This window comes from Danio rerio, chromosome 10 (genome assembly GCF_052040795.2).
Source record: "Danio rerio strain M-AB ecotype USA chromosome 10, GRCz13ab, whole genome shotgun sequence".
Classification (NCBI taxonomy): Eukaryota; Metazoa; Chordata; class Actinopteri; order Cypriniformes; family Danionidae; genus Danio; species Danio rerio.
This window is the reverse complement of record NC_141030.1, coordinates 1,313,745-1,337,094: the sequence shown is the minus strand read 5'-3', so window position 1 is coordinate 1,337,094 and position 23,350 is coordinate 1,313,745. Positions and strand designations below refer to the sequence as shown.

Below are 23,350 nucleotides of genomic sequence, written 5' to 3'. Positions count from 1 at the left end.
GACATGATCTACTGTCACACACTTGTTAAACACTCAGATGGGTGTCAGGCTGTAAAATCAACACACACACACACACACACACACACAGAGAGAGAGAGAGAGACGGAGTGGTTTGTTTTTGTGAATTGTGGGGACATAATAATAATTAATAATATTTCGAAAAAAGGTGCCCACATGGAATTGAAGCAGATTTTAGTAAAAACCCAAACAATGAAAATAAAACAAAACAAGAAAAAATGTTAAAGATTAGTTGTGTAATAGCCATCAGATGACAGAAGGAGAAAGTACTGAACTACTAAACCTGTTTAATAATTTATATAAAAGGCTTTTTAGTGACGGCCGGTTAAAGATGCCTCTTAAATGGAGAATGAAGCCTCATGCATTGCTCTGAGTTTCAACAGTGTGTCTAAGTCTTGATGGTTCTCTGTGTCTCGTCTATCAAATCTGAGCTTTATTCTGTATTTTCTATTGGATTCGGGTCAGGTGATTGGCTGGGCCATTCTACAGCTTGATTTTCTTTCTTTGAAAGCATCTGAGAGTCTCCTTGGCTGTGTTTTGGATCATTGTCTTGCTGAAACGTCCACCCTGGGTTCATCTTCATTCTCTTGCTAATGTAGATGTTGGACACACAAAATGACACACACACACACACAATCATACGAAAACGAACACAACGAAAGCAGACACACGCACACAAACACAATCACAAAAACATACACATACACTCAAAAGCACACACAAACACACGGACACACAATCACACGAAAACAAACACACCCACACTCTCATTTAAAATAGTATCAAGCTCTGTCCAGTGTGGGTCAGAAATATCCAGCAGCTGGTACTGTGTTACTGTTTCAGCTGCTCTTGGTGTGTGTGTGTCTGTGTCTCTGTATTTGTGTGTGTGTACGTGCGCGTGCGTGCGTGTGCATTCACAAGTATATATATTTTTGCGCATATATATACATATATATGATATATATACATATATACATACATATATATACATATATACATACATATATATACATATATACATACATATATATATATATGACACATATATTTTTTGCATATATATATACATATATATGATATATATACATATAAATACATATATATATATGCATATATACATATATATACATATGACACATATATATTTTTTGTTTTGCAGTTTATGTGTGTATTTATCAATGACTGTAAAAAATATGGACGACGCGACAGCCCTTTTTCCCATTGAACGCCTTGAGGGCAAAACGCCTGCTTGACGGGCACAAACTGTCGCAAAAGACTGCTGAAATTGGAGCCAGACATGCGCAGAAGGATTGACTGATGGAGCCAGAGGAGGAGCCGCGAAAATGAGCGGAGTCGAGCTTCCAATCAAACGCTTTATGTAAAATCAACTACGCCCCCCGAACTTCTCAGCATGCGTTTGCTGTCATATCAACACAAATGGATGTAATAACGTTAACAAATATGAGGGTTTTATATATTCAATCGCGCCAGCTCCAGGCCGCAGCGCATAACTTACTCGCGGCGTCGCGGGCTGATTCCGGCTCGCATGCGGCAGCGCCTGCTCGCTCGGCCGCCGCATCTGGCTCGATTGACTCGGCCTGGTATTGGGTAGTGAGTCCAGGCATCCGGAGTAGGTCCAGCAGAGGTAACATTAGTCAGTCTGAGCTCTAAGAGATAAGTCTCCGGCAGGCGAGAATCTAGCCGGAACTGTGTTTTGCTATCTGGGTGGCTAGGCGTGTATCAGCAAACTAATAAAGCCCGAAAAAAGCCCTGAACTTAGCGAATAAACAGTGTTCCACCAGGATCATGTATGTCAGAAACTATAGTTTACTGCTGAACTCATTTTGTCATGGTAAAATAACACAGAAATCGAATAATAACATTTCAGTCTACTTCAGTCTCCTGCCGAAGCGCAGACGCCGCGCTTTGAGAAACTGTCAATCACAGCTGTCAATCACGATGACACGCCCAGCATTAAATTACTGCTAAAAACAAACTGTTTACAAAAATGAAGATCTGCACCTATTTCAGCACAATAACCAGTGCCTTAATCGACCAGAACTATCTTTCGGGACATTTTATTGCAAGTGTAATATTTTTTTTTATTTGGGCTCAAGTCTCCTTCATTAACACGGAGGAGGCGGGCTTTATGACTTGTACTGCAGCCAGCCCCCAGGGGGCGATCAAACGGCCGAAACCTTCACTCAAACGTAGGCTTGCGGCACACTTGGTATTTATACGTATACATTAATATACACAGTACACATACATACATATATATTGCTGTATTTGAACTCAAACCTTTATCTTGGATGCGATTAATCACTTGATGACACTAAAACACACACACACACGCATAAGATGTATAATTATCATGCTTCATCTTGAAGCATTTCTTAAGTGTATTTCTGTGAGTGGGGTGATGCAGTGGTGCAGTAGGTAGTGCTGTCATCTCACAGCAAGAAGGTCATTGGTTTGAGCCTCGGCTGGGTCAGTTGGCTTTTCTGTGTGGAGTTTGCATGTTCTCCCTGCCTTCGCGTGGGTTTCCTCCGGGTGCTCCGGTTTCCCCCACAGTCCAAAGACATGCGGTACAGGTGAATTAGGTAGGCTAAATTGTCCGTAGTGTACGTGTGTAAATGAGTGTGTGTGTGGATGTTTCCCAGAGATGGGTTGCAGCTGGAAGGGCATCCACTGCGTAAAACATGTGCTGGATAAGTTGTCGGTTCATTCCGTTATGGCCAACCCTAGATTAATAAAGGGACTGAGCTGAAAAGAAAATGAATGAGTTTGGGTGGGTTGTTGAGCTTGACGCTGGAGGTTGTTGTTGTTGTTGTCGTCTGCGCTCTGCATTCCTGAGCGTTTCTAATATCGTTTGTGTTACACAGTAATCGTGTTTAAAGTATTTGATGCTCTGCAGACTGATAAGAGCAGAACTGGAGCCTTCAGTGTTTTATGGCAAGGTCAGTGTGAAGATAAGAAACACTCCACCACATCTGAAGGCCTTCATCTGCCTGCGCTCTCAAAAATATACATAAATTAGCAGTTTCACGCAGTCGGTGATTCATGTTTACATTTCCCCACAGCTTATTTCTGCTGTTGAACTGCATTATGGGAGCTTGATCTTTCCTTCAACAACTTATAAGCTTGAAAAGGTGACTTTTACTGTCATTTTTAATAGTTTGCAGTGCCATGTAGTCTAGGTTGGTGTTGTATATTACGCTACAAAAACCTTACACCAATTAGATTTACTCTTGACATTGGTGGGGACATACATCCCTAGAGCGCATGCATTGAACAGCACACATTCTGTTTCACACTTTTAAAAGCATGATTAAAGTACTTAATGATATAAAATAAACACTTAATAGAAATCTCGTCCCATGATGCGAAAGTCAGTTTAAATGATTCTGCTGCAGTCCGGCTTTGAGGAGGTGTGACTGTAGAGACGTTTGGAGAGGTGTGCAGGGGACATACGGTCATGGAAAACCTGGAACAGTCAGTGAATTTTGACATGGCATTTTCCAGGCCTGGAAAAACAGAAAAACCCACAAAGTTTTGGAAAAGTCATGGAAATTAGTTGAACAAATATCTGTATAGTTGAATATTGGGAAAATCTGACATTGCTATATTTTGTATTTCTGTGAGACACACTGCGATGTAGACAACTTCAAATTTAACAGGTTTATTTGGATTGATTGGGGGGATTTTATAGAGGAGTGAATCTCCAATAAAATATGACAAATAAATTACAAGCAAAGATCAATAAAATATAGATAAAATGTAATTATAGCAATTCACAACCACAAATACACACAAAATACAGCAACTGTTCGTTAACTGACATATTATACAGTATAGAATGAAAACTTGAACCATTCAGCTGATTTCTTGTTTTGGTGGGGTCACTTTTAGCTTAGCTTAGCATAATGAATTGAATCAGATTAGACCATTAGCATTTCTTTATAGTTCAGAAAGAGTTTTGACAATTTTCCGATTTTAAGCCCGAGTCTTTTGTAGTTACACACTGTAATAAGACTGATGGAAAATGAAATGATATCTTCTAGTGTATGTTTGTGTGTGCGTGTGTACATGTACATATATGTATTTGTGTGTGCACCTGTATGGTTGTGTGTGTAAGTGTGTATCTTTGTATGTTTATATGTGAGTATGTAAATGTGTGTTAGAATGTGTGTGTGTGTGCGTGTGTGCGCGCATGTATGTAATTTTGTGTGTGTGTACAAGTGTTTGTATATGTATACATGTATATGGGTGTGTGTATGTGTGTGCGTGCGTGCGTGCACGTGTGTATGTGTGGGTATACCTGTTTGTGTATGTATGCATGTATGTGTTTGTCCACCTGTATGAGTGTGTGTGTGCGCTCGTGCGTGTGTATGTATATATATATATATATGTGTGTGTGTGTGTGTGTGTGTGTATATGTATATATATGTATATGTGTATATATGTATATATATGTATATGTGTGTGTATGAGTGTGTGTGTGTGTATGTATGTATGTATGTATGTATGTATGTATGTATGTATGTTTATAAGTGTGTGTGTGTGTGTGTGTGTGCGTGCGTGCGTGCGTGCGTGCGTGTGTGTGTGCGTGTGTGTGTGTGCGTGGGTATACCTGTATGTGTATGTATGTATGTATGTTTATAAGTGTGTGTGTGTGTGTGTGTGTGCGTGCGTGCGTGCGTGCGTGCGTGCGTGTGTGTGTGCGTGTGTGTGTGTGCGTGGGTATACCTGTATGTGTATGTATGCATGTATGTGTGTGTGTACCTGTGCTCGTGCGTGTGCATATAAATATGTGTGTGTGTTTATGAGCGTATGGAGAGTGTATGTATGTTTATAAGTGTGTGTCCACCTGGAGTGAGCAGGTGCTGTGTCTCCTGCTGATAAATAAGCTAAATCAGTGAGTGAAGGTCAGACTGCAGTGGGAGTTTCACGCTTCACTCGCTGCTCTGTGCTTCTGGCTCTCGTTCACACACTCTAAATCTTCCCACTCACTCACACACTCACACACACACACACACACACACACACACACACACACACACACACACACACACACACACACACACACACACACACACACACACTGACCTCACTGCAGAAGACCTTCCTCTGCACCCTTACACATATCCAAACAATCACTTGATTTACTTGAGGAGCTGGAGTCTTCCTAAACCTAAGTGAAACTGAAGTGAGGCTTTTTTAATCTGTTTGGTGAATATATCTAAATAGACTCAATATTTGATGAATTTGCCTTAATTTGAGAATTATTATATTATTAAATCATTATTATACTTTACTTTTTCATACTTTGTTCGTATTTTCCTGGACAAATATCAGGACATTGATACTGACTAATGATAGGCTCACACATGCAGAAATTTGCAGGTTTCCACTGATATATCAGGCCTGTAGCCAGCGTGGTAAAAGGGCTGGTTCTTATTTTCTCAAAAAGTAGACTTTTTTTGCAGTTATTTACCTCATTTTCTATTTAATTATAAGATTTAAATACTTCTTTTTAGTGACATTTTAAGCACTAGTTTTAGCTGGATAAGCTTGTCGGATGTTTATCATAACCACACTGTTTGATGTAACAAAAATATTTCCATATGATTTAGAAAAAAGAAATATGAAGGGGAAAAAGGTATTTTAAGTGCAAATGTATCACATCATATACCATTAGAAAACAAAACAGTAATCTGTTAAAGTTTTACCTTAAAAACTATAGTCTACTGTCTTTTATTAGGCAAATAACAAACTGAGCCGCACATTCAACTGTGCCCAGTCAGAATTGGCCCTTTTAAACAATAAAAAACCATCATGATAATATCTGTTCCCTTTTTATTTTGATGCCAAGTACAAATGAAATAGTTTATACAGAGATAGTTTTTGAATATATAACCCCACTTCAACAAACCCTCAATACACTGCCTAAAGAAAGATAGTAAAAAGTAATAATAAATAAAATAATAATAATAAAAAAAACTGCAAAATTTTATTGAATAAAAATAAAAAAATAAAAAATAAACAAAAGAATAAAAAAGTAAATAAATAAGTAAAATAATAAATAAACAAATAAATAAACAAATAAGGAAATAAATAAGTAAAAAAGGAAATAAATAAATAAAAAGAAAGAAAGAAAATAAATAAGTAAATAAATAAGTAAACAAATAAATAAGTAAAATAATAAACAAACAAATAAGTAAATAAATAAATAAAAAAGAAAAGAAATAAATAATAAAATAAAATAAAAAGAAAATAAATAAATAAGTAAATAAAAAGTAGGTAAATAAATAAAAAAGAAAGTAAATAAAAAATAAATAAAAAAGAAAATAAATAAGCAAATACATAAGCAAATACATAAATAAATAAATAAATAAATAAATAAATAGACAACAATATTGGGTGATACAATCAGGGATAACGCTGTGCTATCTTACAATGGTAGGCTAGCATAGACTAAGCATGAGGGTCTGGACAAAGAAAGAAAAGACAAAAGGGTTACAGAAAACAATAATAGTAATAATAATAATAATAATAATAATAATAATAATAATAATAATGTAGAGATTCACGATTTGTTCAGACTCTCATGTAAAAAAGTACATTTAAAAATTATTAGATTTTTAACAATTGCCAAATTAGTTTTGTAATATGGGCCACATTTGTTGCTTCACACCTAATTATTGGTCATTTTTTTGTCAAGAATACGAAGGTTTAGGATACAGGTTACATTAACAATAATACAGTAGGTCAGTGTTTACTTGCGCAGCTGGATGTTGGATGATGTTGAAAATAATTGTTTGCTGATTAGCTGAAGTCACACCGAACCAACAGCCAACAGAGGATTCCTCTGGGTCTCAAAGCATTTGTTGAGGAGTTATTTTCACAATTTAATGATGGCATAGCAGTCAAAATAGACCATATAATATGCTGATATACAGCCATATTGCACTGCTACAAGTGTGATATTGCGTTTATACAACAGTTCGACAGCACAATCATGTATATAAATAAGAAAATAAAACACAGCGAGTCTAAAACGCTTTTGAAAGAGGAACTACTTTCTTCCTCCATTCATTCACATCTGCAGCTGACGCCAGAACAGCAGAAACCGCTGCTCATTCACCAACGTCACTGTAGAGCTAGTGTTTGAATGATTCTCTAGCGCAATGTCTAAAGTGAAGACAAAACAGCTGATTTTGCTCACATTGTAAGATTATAAAGCTGAACAGCATGAAATGCCATCAGTCTACAGAGATCTCCCAGTGTTTCTCTGCAGCAATCACAATAGTTAACCCTGAAAAACCCAAAGCAAAAACCAGCAGATTACTATGGTAAGGAGTATACACTAACCTGCACATTATTCAGACACAAGGTGATGCTAATCACTCACAAAAGCATGGCGAGACAGACAAACAGACACATGTGAATGTGGATGTAAGTATACGGACGTGAACATATTCACTGGCAGCTCCCGGATGAGTGTTATTCAGTGGTTGTTATCTGGTAATAACACACCTTGGAATGTCCCGACTGACCAATCAGACTATTCCAGACAGGTGTAATAATAATCTGCAATACCCTCCTGGATGTACTGTATCCCTTAAGATACACACACACACACACACACACACACACACGCGCACACACACACACTCTGGCTCAGACTCTGAATCAGTTCACTGGGGATAAATTCACTGGGAGTCTCTGTTTCCCACTGCAGGTGTTTTCAAGGTTAAGCCTGCCAAACACACACACACACACTTCACTTACAGGAACACATCCTACACACCGCTTCAGTTCCTCTGGCGATTAAACAGGCCTTTAAACATGTAATTCTGTTCCGTCGCTTCATTCTCACACATTTAGTCGAGCATATTAACGTGTTCAATCCAGCTAAAGTCACAGTGAAGACACGTGAGAGTAGAAAATACTGCAGATCTCAGTGAACGCTTTTCTCTAACACATTACAGTAAAGGAGCTATTGTTGATGTTCGTTTAGTGTTTTACTGAGATGAACAAGCGATGACTGATGCATTTATTACAGTATTCATTCATTAATGTTGTGTAATGAAAATAAAGTCATTGATTGTTTGCTCTTATTAACTCACTCAGTCCTAACCGATACAGATATGAAGAGCTCTTACAGGATTCCTGATCCAACAAGTTACAGTCAATGGCACAGAACACAGAGTGTGTTGCAGAGCAGAGCTGAGCTGAGCTGAGTGTGTGTGTGTGTCTGTGTGTGTGTACATTTGTTTTTGTGTGAGAGAGAAAAATTAGTACGAGTGCGTGTGTTTGTGTGTGCCCGTGTGTGTGTGTGTGTGTGTGTGTTTGTGTGTGTGTCTGTGTGTGAATCTGAATCTGTGTGTGTGTGTGTGTGTGTGTGTGTGTGTGTGTGTGTGTGTGTGTGTGTTTGTGTGTGTGTGTGTGTGCGTGTGTGTATCTGTGTGTAAATATGAATCTCTGTGCGTGCGTGCGTGTGTGTGTGTGTGTGTGCATGCATGTGTATATGCAGAGTTTTGGAGAATGTGTGTGTGTGTGTGTGTGTCTGTGTGTGCATGTATGTGTGTGGGTGGGTGTGAATATGTATGTGTATACATTTGTTTAGTACAAAAATTAGTAAGAGTCCGCATGTGTGTGTTTGTGTATGTGTGTGTTTGTATGTGTGTCTGCGTGTGAATCTGAGTCTCTGTGCATGTGTGTGTGCATGCATGTGTATATGCAGTGTTTTGGAGAATGTGTGCGTGCGTGCGCATGTGTGTCTGTGTGTGAATATGAATCTGTGTGTGTGTGTGTGTGTGTGTATGATGCATTTGTGTATGCAGTGTTTTGGAGAAGTGTGTGTGTGTGTTCATGTGTGTCAGCAGTGTTTTAGAGAAGTGTGTGTGTGAGCGAGTATGCTTGAATCTGTGTAAGTCTGTGCATGTGTCACTCTGAGTGTGAGAGTGAGTGTGCGCGTCTGTGTGTAAGTGAGTGTGTGTGTCTGTGAACATCAGTGTGTGTCTATGTGTGTGTGATTGTGTCAGTGTGTGTGTAAATGTCTCTGTGTGTGTGTATGTGCAGTGTTTAGCAGCAGTGTGCGCGCGCTGTGTGTGGTGTTTGTGTTTGCCACATTCCTCCGCTTCAGCACTGCAGCAGCCGCGCGCGTCTCTCATCAGACGCAGATCCGTCACACAGCAGCTTCCGGAACCAATCTGAGGCTTGCGGGGGAACCACGGCTTCCTGACAGGATACAGATCATATTCCTGAAAACACACACACACACACACACAAACCCTGAGCACCGGCCCCGCATGACCTGCACCTGCGGCCCCTGAACCCCACAGAGAGAGAGAGAGAGAGAGAGAGAGAGAGTCTGTCTGTTAGGGCTGAAAACAATAATAAATTCATACATTTATATATATATATATATATGTGTGTGTATGTGTGTGTGTGTGTGTGTATATACAGGGGTTGGAGACTTAAACTGAAGCACTGGTAAAGTTTAGTGTTGGAGGTTTGATGGCTAAATCAGAGCCCCCTGGTGTTCAATCTTCAGTGATCTTCATTCCAGCAGTAAGAGCAGTGTGAAGCATGTTCATTATCAGAGTAACTGCACAGTTGTGCTTAATATTGCAATATGCACAACATTATGGGGGACAAATCAGAGTGTGGAGTTTGCATGTTCTCCCCGTGTTGGCGTGGGTTTCCTCCGGGTGCTCTGGTTTCCCCCACAGTCCAAACACATGCGCTATTTGGGAAAGCTAGACTGTCCATAGTGTATGTGTGTGAATGAGTGTGTATGGGTGTTTCCCAGTTATGGGTTGCAGCCGGAAGGGCATCCGCTGTGTAAAACATATGCTGGATAAGTTGTCGGTTCATTCTGCTGTGGCAGCCCCTGATTAATAAAGGGACTGAGCCGACAGGAAAATGAATGAATGAATGAATGAATGAATGAATGAATGTGCAGCCAATGGGTCAAACATTGTATCCTGAAGGTGGTGGCGTCTATCAAGATGGTTATGCACCAACACACACAGCAAGACCGAGTGGTCTGATGAACATGATGTTGAACATCTCCTACGGACTGCACAGTCACCAGATCCAAATATTATTGTGCCACTTTGTAGAAGTGATTCAGGAAAGGCTTTTTTTTTTTTCTCCAGCAGCATCACCTGAACACTATTCTGAAGAATAACAGCTCGAAATCCCTCTGGCCACTGTGCAGGACTCAATTGATTAATTGATGTTGTATTAGCCACAAAAGGAGGCTCTACACAAGGGGTGTCAAACTAAGTTCCTGGAGGGCCGCAGCACTGTTTAGTTCCTTCCCTGCTTCAACACACTCACTTTGCGGGTTTCAAACAAGCCTGAAGGACTCAATAAGTTTGATCAGGTGTGTTTTACTAGGGTTTATATATAATACCTTGACTTCTAGTTGATCATTTGGTATCAGAAGTGAATTGACTGAATTGATGAGGACAGTGCGGTCCGACTCTGCATAGACTAAAGTGTCATCACTGAACAGAAATAATGTCCAGTATAGAATATAAAGTCCTGCTGCAGTGGAGACAGAATGAATATTGTGTCTGACTCCATCATGAGCTTGGAGGACTGCATCCATACATCTCTGACATGACTCAAATCACTGATTAATAAAGTCATCTGGAATGAAGAAGAAAGCCTTGCAGGACTCCCAGAGTTCATCAAGAGTCTCTGTGTTCATCTTCAACGCCTCCTCCTTCATCAGCTCAATAATGTTCATGTCTGGTGACTGGGCTGGCCAATCCTGGAGCACTCTTTGCTTTCAGGAGCTTTGATGTGGAGGCTGAAGTATGAGCAGGAGCGCTATCCTGCTGGAGAATTGTCCCTCTCCTGTGGTTTGTAATGTAATGGGCAGCACAGATGTCTTGATACCTCAGGCTGTTGATCTTGCAGATCTCTCGCACTAAATGGAACACCAAACCATCATTTGTGCTTCACCAAACTTGACTGATTTCTGTGAGAATCTTGGTCCATGCTGGTTCCAGTAGGTCTTCTGCAGTATTAGTGATGATTGATGCAGATCAACAGAGAAATCCACCTTCTGACACTTTAAATGATCAACTAGAAGTCAAGTTATTATGTGCTGCTCTTACAACCGAGATCCACCACAAGACTTTTGTCAGGTAGTGTATGTGTGTGTGTGTGAGTTTGCATACGTGCTTGCGTGCATCGGTGTCTGTGAGTGCAGTAATAATAGTCCACATGTGATCAGTGGCACACGCTCAGATGCCGGAGCTCAGACAGCTGCACATACTGGCTCTGCATGAAGCGCAGGCTTTATCTGGACAGACAGCAGATGTGTGTCTAAACATGGCGTGGAACAGACACACACGCACACACACCGCCGTCACATGCTGCTGTCTCTCCGTCCACATCGTCTTCGCTCGGGTTTCAGTGTGTGTGTGTGTGTTCAGAGCTCAAACCCTGCAGCTTCAATCAGGATAGCAGTTTGCAGTCAACGTCGTCATCAGCCGTACAGACGATCACAGATACCTTTACACACACACACACACACACACACACTCACACACACACACACACACACACACACACTTTTATATATTTTGTCTGATCTGTGGTGTATTTAGGCTGATGGAGATCTTCAGGTCTGATCTGTGGTGTATTTAGGCTGATGGAGATCTTCAGGTCTGATCTGTGGTGTATTTGGTCAGATAGAGATCTTCAGGTCTGATCTGAGGTGTATTTAGGCTGATGGAGATCTGCAGGTCTGATCTGAGTTGTATTTAGGCTGATGGAGATCTGCAGGTCTGATCTGTGGTGTATTTAGGCGGATGAAGATCTTCAGGTCTGATCTGTGGTGTATTTAGGCTGATGGAGATCTTCAGGTCTGATCTGTGGTGTATTTAGGCTGATGGAGATCTGCAGGTCTGATCTGTGGTGTATTTAGGCTGATGGAGATCTGCAGGTCTGATCTGTGGTGTATTTAGGCTGATGGAGATCTTCAGGTCTGATCTGTGGTGTATTTAGGCTGATGGAGATCTTCAGGTCTGATCTGTGGTGTATTTAGGCTGATGGAGATCTGCAGGTCTGATCTGAGGTGTATTTAGGCTGATGGAGATCTGCAGGTCTGATCTGAGGTGTATTTAGGCTGATGGAGATCTTCAGGTCTGATCTGTGGTTTATTTGGGCTGATGGAGATCTCCAGGTCTGATCTGTGGTGTATTTGGGCTGATGGAGATCTGCAGGTCTGATCTGAGGTGTATTTAGGCTGATGGAGATCTTCAGGTCTGATCTGAGGTGTATTTGGGCTGATGGAGATCTTCAGGTCTGATCTGAGGTGTATTTGGGCAGATGGAGATCTTCAGGTCTGATCTGTGGTGTATTTAGGTTGATGGAGATCTTCAGGTCTGATCTGAGGTGTATTTAGGCTGATGAAGATCTCCAGGTCTGATCTGTGGTGTATTTAGGCTGATGGAGATCTTCAGGTCTGATCTGTGGTGTATTTAGGCTGATGGAGATCTTCAGGTCTGATCTGAGCTGTATTTAGGCTGATGGAGATCTCCAGGTCTGATCTGTGGTGTATTTAGGCTGATGGAGATCTCCAGGTCTGATCTGAGGTGTATTTAGGCTGATGGAGATCTCTAGGTCTGATCTGAGGTGTATTTAGGCTGATGGAGATCTGCAGGTCTGATCTGTGGTGTATTTAGGCGGATGGAGATCTTCAGGTCTGATCTGTGGTGTATTTAGGCGGATGGAGATCTTCAGGTCTGATCTGTGGTGTATTTAGGCTGATGGAGATCTTCAGGTCTGATCTGAGCTGTATTTAGGCTGATGGAGATCTTCAGGTCTGATCTGAGGTGTATTTAGGCTGATGAAGATCTCCAGGTCTGATCTGTGGTGTATTTAGGCTGATGGAGATCTGCAGGTCTGATCTGTGGTGTATTTAGGCTGATGGAGATCTGCAGGTCTGATCTGTGGTGTATTTAGGCTGATGGAGATCTGCAGGTCTGATCTGTGGTGTATTTAGGCTGATGGAGATCTTCAGGTCTGATCTGTGGTGTATTTAGGCTGATGGAGATCTTCAGGTCTGATCTGAGCTGTATTTAGGCTGATGGAGATCTTCATGTCTGATCTGAGCTGTATTTAGGCTGATGGAGATCTGCAGGTCTGATCTGTGGTGTATTTAGGCTGATGGAGATCTTCAGGTCTGATCTGTGGTGTATTTAGGCTGATGGAGATCTTCAGGTCTGATCTGAGCTGTATTTAGGCTGATGGAGATCTCCAGGTCTGATCTGTGGTGTATTTAGGCTGATGGAGATCTCCAGGTCTGATCTGAGGTGTATTTAGGCTGATGGAGATCTCTAGGTCTGATCTGAGGTGTATTTAGGCTGATGGAGATCTGCAGGTCTGATCTGTGGTGTATTTAGGCGGATGGAGATCTTCAGGTCTGATCTGTGGTGTATTTAGGCGGATGGAGATCTTCAGGTCTGATCTGAGGTGTATTTAGGCTGATGAAGATCTCCAGGTCTGATCTGTGGTGTATTTAGGCTGATGGAGATCTGCAGGTCTGATCTGTGGTGTATTTAGGCTGATGGAGATCTGCAGGTCTGATCTGTGGTGTATTTAGGCTGATGGAGATCTGCAGGTCTGATCTGTGGTGTATTTAGGCTGATGGAGATCTTCAGGTCTGATCTGTGGTGTATTTAGGCTGATGGAGATCTTCAGGTCTGATCTGTGGTGTATTTAGGCTGATGGAGATCTTCAGGTCTGATCTGAGCTGTATTTAGGCTGATGGAGATCTTCAGGTCTGATCTGAGCTGTATTTAGGCTGATGGAGATCTCCAGGTCTGAACTGAGCTGTATTTAGGCTGATGGAGATCTTCATGTCTGATCTTTGGTGTATTTGGGCTGATGGAGATCTTCAGGTCTGATCTGAGGTGTATTTAGGCTGTTGGAGATCTTCATGTCTGATCTGGGGTGTATTTAGGCTGATGGAAATCTCCAGGTCTGATCTGAGGTGTATTTAGGCTGATGAAGATCTCCAGGTCTGATCTGTGGTGTATTTAGGCTGATGGAGATCTCCAGGTCTGATCTGTGGTGTATTTAGGCGGATGAAGATCTCCAGGTCTGATCTGTGGTGTATTTAGGCTGATGGAGATCTGCAGGTCTGATCTGTGGTGGATTTAGGCTGATGGAGATCTGCAGGTCTGATCTGTGGGTCAGTGTGTGGCACTCATGAACACTTTTTGTGATGAATGAAGAGCTGTGACTCCTCCATGAACTCCCTGAGGTTAGAGATCTGTGTGTGTGTTCATTAAATTTACTCCCTACACCTGGAGAACTCAATAACCCGATCCTCTATCTCTCCACCCTCCTCTCTCTCTCATAAAATGGCTTTCATTATTCCTTGTACAGTATACGCTTCAGTTATTCTACATCCAATATATAACCATATGTCATGGTTTGTGTTTCATGCTGTTAGCACAACCTTGTGTGTATTTGTGTGAACAAATGTCTCTATGGAGAACAAAACACTTTTGTCAATATTCACGACTGAATCTTCGGTCTGAAATGGCATGTAAGTGTGAGTAAGTTCATATTTGTTTAAATATGTATGTGCACTCACTGGCCACTTTATTGGGTACACCTTACTAGTACCGGGTTGGCCCCCTTTTGCCTTCAGATCTGCTTTAATCCTTCGTGGCAGAGATTCAACAAGCTACTGGAAATATTCCTCAGAGATTTTGCTCCATATTGTCATGATAGCATCACACAGTTGCTGCAGATTTGTCGGCTGCACATCCATGATGCCAATCTCCCGTTCCACCACATGTCAAAGCTGCTCTATTGGATTGAGATCTGGTGACTGGGGAGGCCATTTGAGTACAGAGAACTCATCGTCATGTTTAAGACGAAGGATTGAGAGATTTGCCGTTGAGTTGACTGGTTTAAAGGGGTAGTTCATGCAACAATGGAAGTTTCTCACTGTTTGCACATCCTCAAGGGGTTAAAGATCTCTGTTAGGGCATATGTTTGTGTGTGTGTGAGTGTGTGTATGCCTGTGTGTGTGTTTGTCTGTGTGAGAATGTGCATGTTATTGTGTGTGCATGACTGCATATGTGTGCGTTGGTTTAAATGTTGTGTGTGTGTGTGTGTGATTTTCTTTTGTGATGGTGTATCTGTGTGTGGGTGTGTGTGTTAGAATGATGAGTTTGATTGTGCGTGTGCATGATTGCATATGTGTGCGTTTGTTTACATGTCTGTGTGATTGTGTTTGTGTGTGTGTGTGTGTGTGTGTGTGTGTGTGTGTGTGTGTGTGTGTGTGCATGTTTGTGTGTGTAAGATTGTGTGTGATTTTCTTTTGTGTGCATACGCGTGTGTTGTGCGTGTTCTTGTGTGTGTGCGTGTGTGTCTTGTCTCAGGTTTCGGTGTGACCTTGCCGCTTGTCATCAGTGATCTGCAGTGTTTGTTTCTTCAGTGTGATTGAGTAGCCAGACTGAAGCTGAAGTGTGTGTGTGTGTGTGTGTGTGTGTGTGTGTGTGCGTGTGTGTGTGTGTGTGTGCGTGTGCGTGTGTGTGTGTGTGTGTGTGTGTGTGTGTGTGAATATCGTCATGCTGAAGCTCCACTACACTCCTGCGTCTCATCAGTGTGTTTCCCGCAGCGTCTGCTGTGTTTATTATACATTTACTTGTAAGTGATTGACTGTGTGTATGAATCTGGAGTTGGAGCGGTGTGTGTTTAGTGTCTGCTGTGTGTGTGTGTGTGTGTGTGTGTGTGTGTGTGTGTTATGATCATCAGAGCTGCTGCTGGTGTGTGTTTCAGTCAAGGTGAACTCATCTACTCATTCTAAACCCAGACAATACATTATTATCAGCACTGATTGCCTTTTCTCTTGATCGTGTTCTCAATTATCCTCATGAATAATCCACAGTGACTGTAAACATATACAAACAAAAGCTTGATTCTTTAAATGTGTTAGTTAACTTTTAAACAAACTCACTAATGTAAATGTAACAATTTAAAAATAAATGTATTAAAGGTAAAGCAAAAGAAAGACAAAGAGAGAGAAAAAAAAACAAAACATAAGGGCACATGACAAAAAACAACAAATTATTATTATAATTATAAGAATATTATAAGAATATTAAATAAAGCACACGTTTTATAAGTTTTAATTGCTTTCTTGCTGTAAGAGTCTGTGATGGTTTTAAAATACAGTACCAATTCTTGTTTAAAGAATGTAAAAAAGTTTGGCTTACATTACGTATATTTCCATTTGTGTATAAAAAGCATATTAACAAATAAAATGAGGTTTATCAAAGTGAAAGTCAGCTTTATTGTCAATTCAACCACATGTACAGGACATATACTGTAGAGAATCGAAATTACGTGACTCTCAGACCCTAGGTGCCTAACATATAATGTTAATATAAAAAGTAGTTTTTAAGAAGGAATTTACAATAAATACAATTATACATAACATGTAATCTAAATATATTCCTACAATTTAGTCCAAATATATACATAAACTGTAATCTAAAGAATAATAAAATAAAGAAAGAATCAAAATTGTACTCAATGCAATGCAATGCAATATGAAAATATTAAGGGCATATGGAAATGAGTGCAACCCAGAGTTGTGCAGATAGAACCGTATATAGTGCAAAAAGGCTGGTAAAGATGAGAATTATGATAAAGCTACAGTGTCATGATGTATAGGGAGGTAGTCTAATGTTCAAATGTTGAATAAAGTGACCAGTGCAGGTGTGTGTATGTGTGTGTGTGTTTTCATATGAAACATTGAACATTTTATGAATTTTAAATTAATTAAGGAATTGTTTTTCTTTAATATAAAACCCCAAAGCAACATGTCTATGGCTTATATATAAGAAAAGCACCACAAACCTTTGGGAAAAGTAGAGAATTAACATCAGACCAGAAAGATTTATCAAAAGCACGTTCCTTTTGGGACACACTTTTGTTGTGCTTGGTAAAGTGGTATGGTTCGCTTTTAGATACCTTTTGACAGTGGAAACGGCCATAAAAGCATACAGAACCATACGGTGACAGTGCTGCTGACAGGAAATCTGCCTTAAACATTTCATCTAAGCTTAAATATTAAAAAGGAATCCATACAAAATATATGAACTACATTGGGTGTGTGTGCACATGTGTGAGACATTCGTTTTCCTTCGGCTTAGTCCCTTTATTTATCAGTGGTCGCCACAGTGGAATGAACCACCAACTATTTCAGCATATGTTTTACACAGTGGATGCCCTTCCAGCTGCAACCCAGTAGTGGGAAACACCCATACACTCTCACGGTCATGTGATTGTAAGAAAGTGCCTGGTATAAGTGTTGGTTAAAGTGTGAGACAGATGAAGGAGTGTGTTTTCTACAGGTGGTTTGTCAAGCCCACTCACCTGTGTGAGGCACACTCAGAATGGCAGAATTATAAGGGGATGTTGTGGTTGTCACACACACGCACTCAATATTACACTACACGGACACCACACACAAACACACTCATTTGAAAGTGTCTCCTGAAAGTGTGTGCGGTGGCGATGGGTGCTGGCGACAGCAGTCTGTCTCAGAGACTCATGGGTATTTCTGATAATCTTGTCAAGGCCGAGAGCATCTGTGGATTTATCTCTCTGGCAGCTGTGATATCAGAGCGGGACGAGCTGTTCCCCACACACACACACACACACACATACATTAATATGCACATTCATACATCAATGTACACATTCTCACACACACACACACACACACACACACACACACACACACACACGTTTTCTCACACACACTCACTAATGCACTAATACGCACATTCACACACACACACACACACACACACACGTTTTCTCACACACACTCACTAATACACTAATACGCACACACACACACACACACACACACACACACACACACACACAAACTAATACACACATTCTCATGCTCACAGACATACATGCACACATTCTCACTTTACGTACACTAATACACACACATACATTATAAATAAATAAATTAATTAATGTATTTAAAATAAAATACAACAGTTGGTGTTTCTGTGTGGAGTTTGCATGTTCTCCCCGTGTTGGTGTGGGTTTCCTCCGGGTGCTCTGGTTTCCCCCACAGTCCATACACATGCGCTATAGGGGAACTGATGAAAAAAATTGATCGTAGTGTGTGTGTATATGAATGAGTGTGTATGGGTGTTTCCCATTACTGGGTTGCAGCTGGAAGGGCACACACACTCAACACTACAGTCATATCGGTGGTTTTAGACCAGTCAGTGTCAACAAGAACATCTTTTATCTTTGACCTGTAATCAGACCTCCGTGTTTATCAGTTTGTCTGTAAGATCACAGCCTTGGCCTTGATCATGAGGATGTAAATAAGATGAATGTGTGTGTTTACAGCGAACGTGCTGGACACCATGTTACAGAGAAGTTCTGGAAAGGTAACGGCGGGCCGGAAGGAGACCAACGGCGGCAGCGCAACTTCTGTGATTCCAGAGAGGATGTTATTATGCCACTGTTACCATCACTGTCCTGAAGATTCAACCAACAATACCTGCAGGTACAACACACACAATTGCATATATATTATATTATATTATATTATATTATATTATATTATATTATATTATATTATATTATATTATTATATTATATTATATTATTATATTATATTATTATATTATATTATATTATATTATATTATATTATATTATATTATATTATTATATTATATTATATTATTATATTATATTATATTATAATATAATTTTTATTATATTATATTATCTTATATTATGCCATGTCATATCTTGTATCCTATCATATCCTTTCATATAATATATTGTATCGTATCCCATGATATGATATGATATGATATCAATCCATATCGTATCAAATCGTATCGTATCGTAACATATATTACATATCATATTGTATCATGTATCGTATCGCTTCACATCACATTACATCATATCATATCTTCACCTATCCTGTCCTATCGTATCACATCGTATCGTGTAATATCATTAAATATTCTAGTATATCATATCATATCATATCATATATCTTATATCCTATCGTATCACATCGTATCATTTCATGCAATGTATCGTATCGTATCATATATAATATCATATCGTATTGTATCGTATCATATCAAATGGTATCGTAACATTTATCATATCATATTACATATCATATGTCATATTGTATCATATATCGTATCCTATCATATCACATCAAATCATATCACATCCTATCATATCCTCACCTATCCTGTCCTGTCGTATCACATAACATCCTATCCTATCGTATCATACAATATCGTATCAGATAATTTCATATCATATCATATCATATCTTGTATCCTATTGTATAATTTCATATAACATATTGTATCGTATCATATCTTATTGTATTGTATTGTATCGTATCGTATCATATCAAATTGTATAATAACATATATCATATAATATATATCATATTGTATCATATATCATTTTCTATCGTATCGCATCGTATAGCATCACATCACATCATATCATATATATCATATTGTATCATATCGTGTCATATCATATCGCATCATATTACATCATATCATAACTTGTCCTATCCTCACGCATCGCATCACATCACATCACGTCACATCACATCCCATCACATCACATCACATCACATCCCATCACATCCCATCACATCCCATCACATCACATCACATCACATCACATCACATCACATCACATCACATCAAACTGGACAATAGAAGATTGGAGAAACGTTGCCTGCTCTGATGAGTCTCCATTTCTGCTGACACATTCGGATGCTCGGGTCAGAATTTGCCCTCAACAACATGAAAGCATGGATCATCCTGCCTTGTATCAACAGTTCAAGCTGGTGGTGGTGGTGTAATGGTGTGGGGGAGATTTTCTTGGCACACTTTGGGCTCATTAGTACCAACTGAGCATAGTGTCAACGCCACAGCCTACCTGAGTAATGAGTATTGCTGCTGACCATGTCCATCCCTTTATGAGCACAGTGTCTCCATCTTCTGATGGCTACTTCCAGCAGGATAACGCAGCATGTCATAAAGCTCAATCATCTCAGACTGGTTTCTTGAACATGACGATGAGTTCACTGTACTCAAATGGCCTCCACAGTCACCAGAGCTCAATCCAATAGAGCAGCTTTGGGATGTGGTGGAGCGGGAGATTGGCATCATGGATGTGCAGCCGACAAATCTGCAGCAACTGTGTGATGCTATCATGTCAATATGGAGCAAGATCTCAGAGGAATATTTCCAGCGCATTGTTGAATCTCTGCCATGAAGGATGAAGCCAGTAATGAAGGCAAAAGTGGGTCCAACCCGGTACTAGTAAGGCGTACCTAATAAAGTGGCCAGTGAGTGTATAATCAGTGGCATAAAATGATCTCAAAATGAGAATAATATTGCTTATTGCTACAATTTCAGTGAAAATCCATGACTATCTGAGGAGAACGTCTGTCTGAAGTAGGATTGAGTTCAGTTCCTGAAAGATCATGAGTCTTTCTTCCTCAGTGTGAGCCAGACGGATCTTGGCTTTGTTTTCTAAGAGTATAATTGAGGAGTATGTCTTCTGACATCATTGCTTAAGGAATAAAACAGCTACACACTTCGTCACTCAGGATTATAAGAGCTGTTGCCAAACTAGCAACAACACCAGAAGCATATTGATGACTGCAATACACATCCAATCATAGACGATCATCAAACAGCAACAAACAAAACCAATACATCATTTATTATTATATAAAGGGCTGTTGTGCAAGTCTTAGATGAAGGATGGTAAGTGAGTGAGTATGCTTATGTAATGATTAGTTCTTGTGTCTTATTTAGTTGGTTATTGTTAGGATATGCAGTAGTCAGAGTGGTGGTTAATGCAGTGTTGATTGTAACGTGATGATGATGATGATGATGCAGGACTGATGGTTACTGCTTCACTATGGCGGAGGAAGAGGAAGGAGGCTCGCCTGTGCTCACATCAGGATGTCTGTCTTTAGTGGGGTCAGAGTTTCAGTGCAGGGTGAGTCTCCTGTCTGTGTGTTCACATGTATGCCTCTGTATTTCTGTGTCCGTCTGTCTGTCTTTGTCCGTATCTGTGTATTTGTGTTTCTGTTTCCGTCTGGCTGTTTGTGTCAGTCCTTATATCTGTGCCTGTATGTCTGTGTGTGTCTTTCTGTCTGTCTATCTTTAAGTCTGTGTCTGTCAGTCTACATCTTTCAGTCCGTGTGTCTGTATGGTTCTGTCTTTGTCCATTTGTGTGTGCCATATGAACACCTCTGCTCTTCTCATCAGGACACTGGAAACGCTCGTCTGAGGAGGATCCTGGAATGCTGCACCGATCAGGATTACTGCAACCAAGACCTTCATCCGACACTGCCTCCGCTCAAGAGACCCGGTGAGAGAGACACACACGATAGCTGATTTCTTTTCTCTTTGCCATGATGGCAGCACATAATATTAGACTAGATATTCTTCAAGACACTAGTGTTCAGCTTAAAGTGACATGTAAAGGCTTCACTAGGGTAATTAGGGTAAAGTTAGAGTAATTAGGCAAGTCATTGTATAACAGGGGTTTGTTCTGGAGACAATCCAACACTAATATTGCAGTTAAACTCTGCAGACCCGGTAGCGCACAGGTGTCAAACTCGGTTCCAAAAGGGCCGCAGCTCTGCACAGTTTAGTTCCAACCCTTATTAAACACACCTGATCAAACTAATTGAGTCCTTCAGGCTTGTTTGAAACCTACAGGTAAGTGTGTTGGAGCAGGGTTGGAACTAAACTGTGCAGGGCTTCGGCCCTCCAGGAATTGAGTTTGACACCCCTGCGGTAGCAGGTCTGTGACGTCATCAACATTCGCTTTCAGATTTAAAGGGCCAGCGTTGCACCAGACCCCCGTAAGTGGTTTTGTTTGAAAGTGTAGAATCTATATTTTATGCACATATGCATTGCTTTGGTTTTTATTCTACTGTACAAACGTTATTCACATTTAAATACACAGTATTTTGGATACCCAAGCTTGGAATTGAACACTGGTTCATTTTCATATTTTCTCATATGACACATGCACAAGTTATAGCTCAAATGAAAGCTCTTGCCGGTGCTCATACGGTTCTAGCGTTCTTTTTACTGAATTATATTCACATATCAAAGAGTTGTTGAATGAATCTCTGTGTTTCCATGGTGCAGAAGTGAACACAATACATTCATGATCAATAAGCAGCCCCAGATAGCACAGATAGCTGTCATCTCTTACCTTATGCTGTGCACTTCAGGGCCATTCTACTCTGTTTTTGAGCTGATGTGCATAAGTAATGCTTTTATATGTCTGACGTGGTCCACACACAGTGAATTAGATTTGATCAAACAAAAGAATAGTGAAATATGAAAGCAATGATCGATCCCTGTGGCTCGTACAGCACCTCTCATCAGTTGGAATACAATAACGTTTGCATAGATTATGGTGGAGACATTTTTCTTGATTTTCCTATGATTTCAGACATGTGCAGGAACCACCAACATTAATTACAGCACGCTCGACCACACACAACCTAAAAGATGCACTTTCAAACTTGAGTTCATAAAAAAAAATACAAAAGCGCCTCTATTATAGGTGTTTATTATCACACAGACAACATATACAGATATTTTAAACACTTTCAATTGACCTTACTCTAAAATGCGGAAGTGTGCCTGTTTTCGCGATTGTCTTAGAACTTCCGTTTCAGTCGCCTATGGGAGAAATGACAAGGAATAATAAACGGCAAAAAACGGTCAAACTACTTGCTCTACAAACAAATGTTTGCATGACTATACAGACCAAGTAGAATAATATAACAAGGAAATATCAGCAACATCAAACAGCGGAACGAGCAGTTTTTAATGTCTAAAAATGAATGGAAGTGAATGAGACCGGAAGTCTCGTGCCAAAAAGATTTAAATGGCAGCGCCCGCTCGTCTGCGGAGAATAAGGTCAATAGTGTTTTATGAAAATTCAAAATGTTTTTTTTTAAATGATACCAAATTTTTGCATTTACACCTCTGCATGTGGATTTGGGAAGCTTTTAAATTAGGGTGGGCAAAATCCAGGTGGAAATCCCAAAATAACACTAGAGTTGGGCTAATAAAATTGACCTTAAAACAATTAAAAACTGCTTTTATTCTAGCCGAAATAAATAGCACACATTTATAAAACTACTTAGCAAAGTACAATTCCAGAGGAAAAACTACTCATTTACAGTAATTTTAATG

At 40.1% G+C, this 23,350-nt stretch overlaps 1 protein-coding gene across 8 annotated transcripts in view; it reads left to right on the top strand.

The window, feature by feature from the left end:
- The window catches only part of bmpr1bb (bone morphogenetic protein receptor type 1Bb), a 102,868-nt gene that overhangs the window by 52,008 nt on the left and 27,510 nt on the right, over window positions 1-23,350 (top strand). For all 8 annotated transcript variants that reach the window (XR_015500185.1, XR_015500186.1, XR_015500183.1 and 5 more), the window contains 3 exon segments: window positions 18,460-18,619; window positions 21,020-21,122; window positions 21,395-21,497. Coding sequence is in view for 4 of the 8 variants with exons in the window: in NM_001145996.1 (NP_001139468.1) it covers window positions 18,460-18,619; window positions 21,020-21,122; window positions 21,395-21,497 (366 nt within the window). In the remaining 4 variants the exon portion in view is untranslated.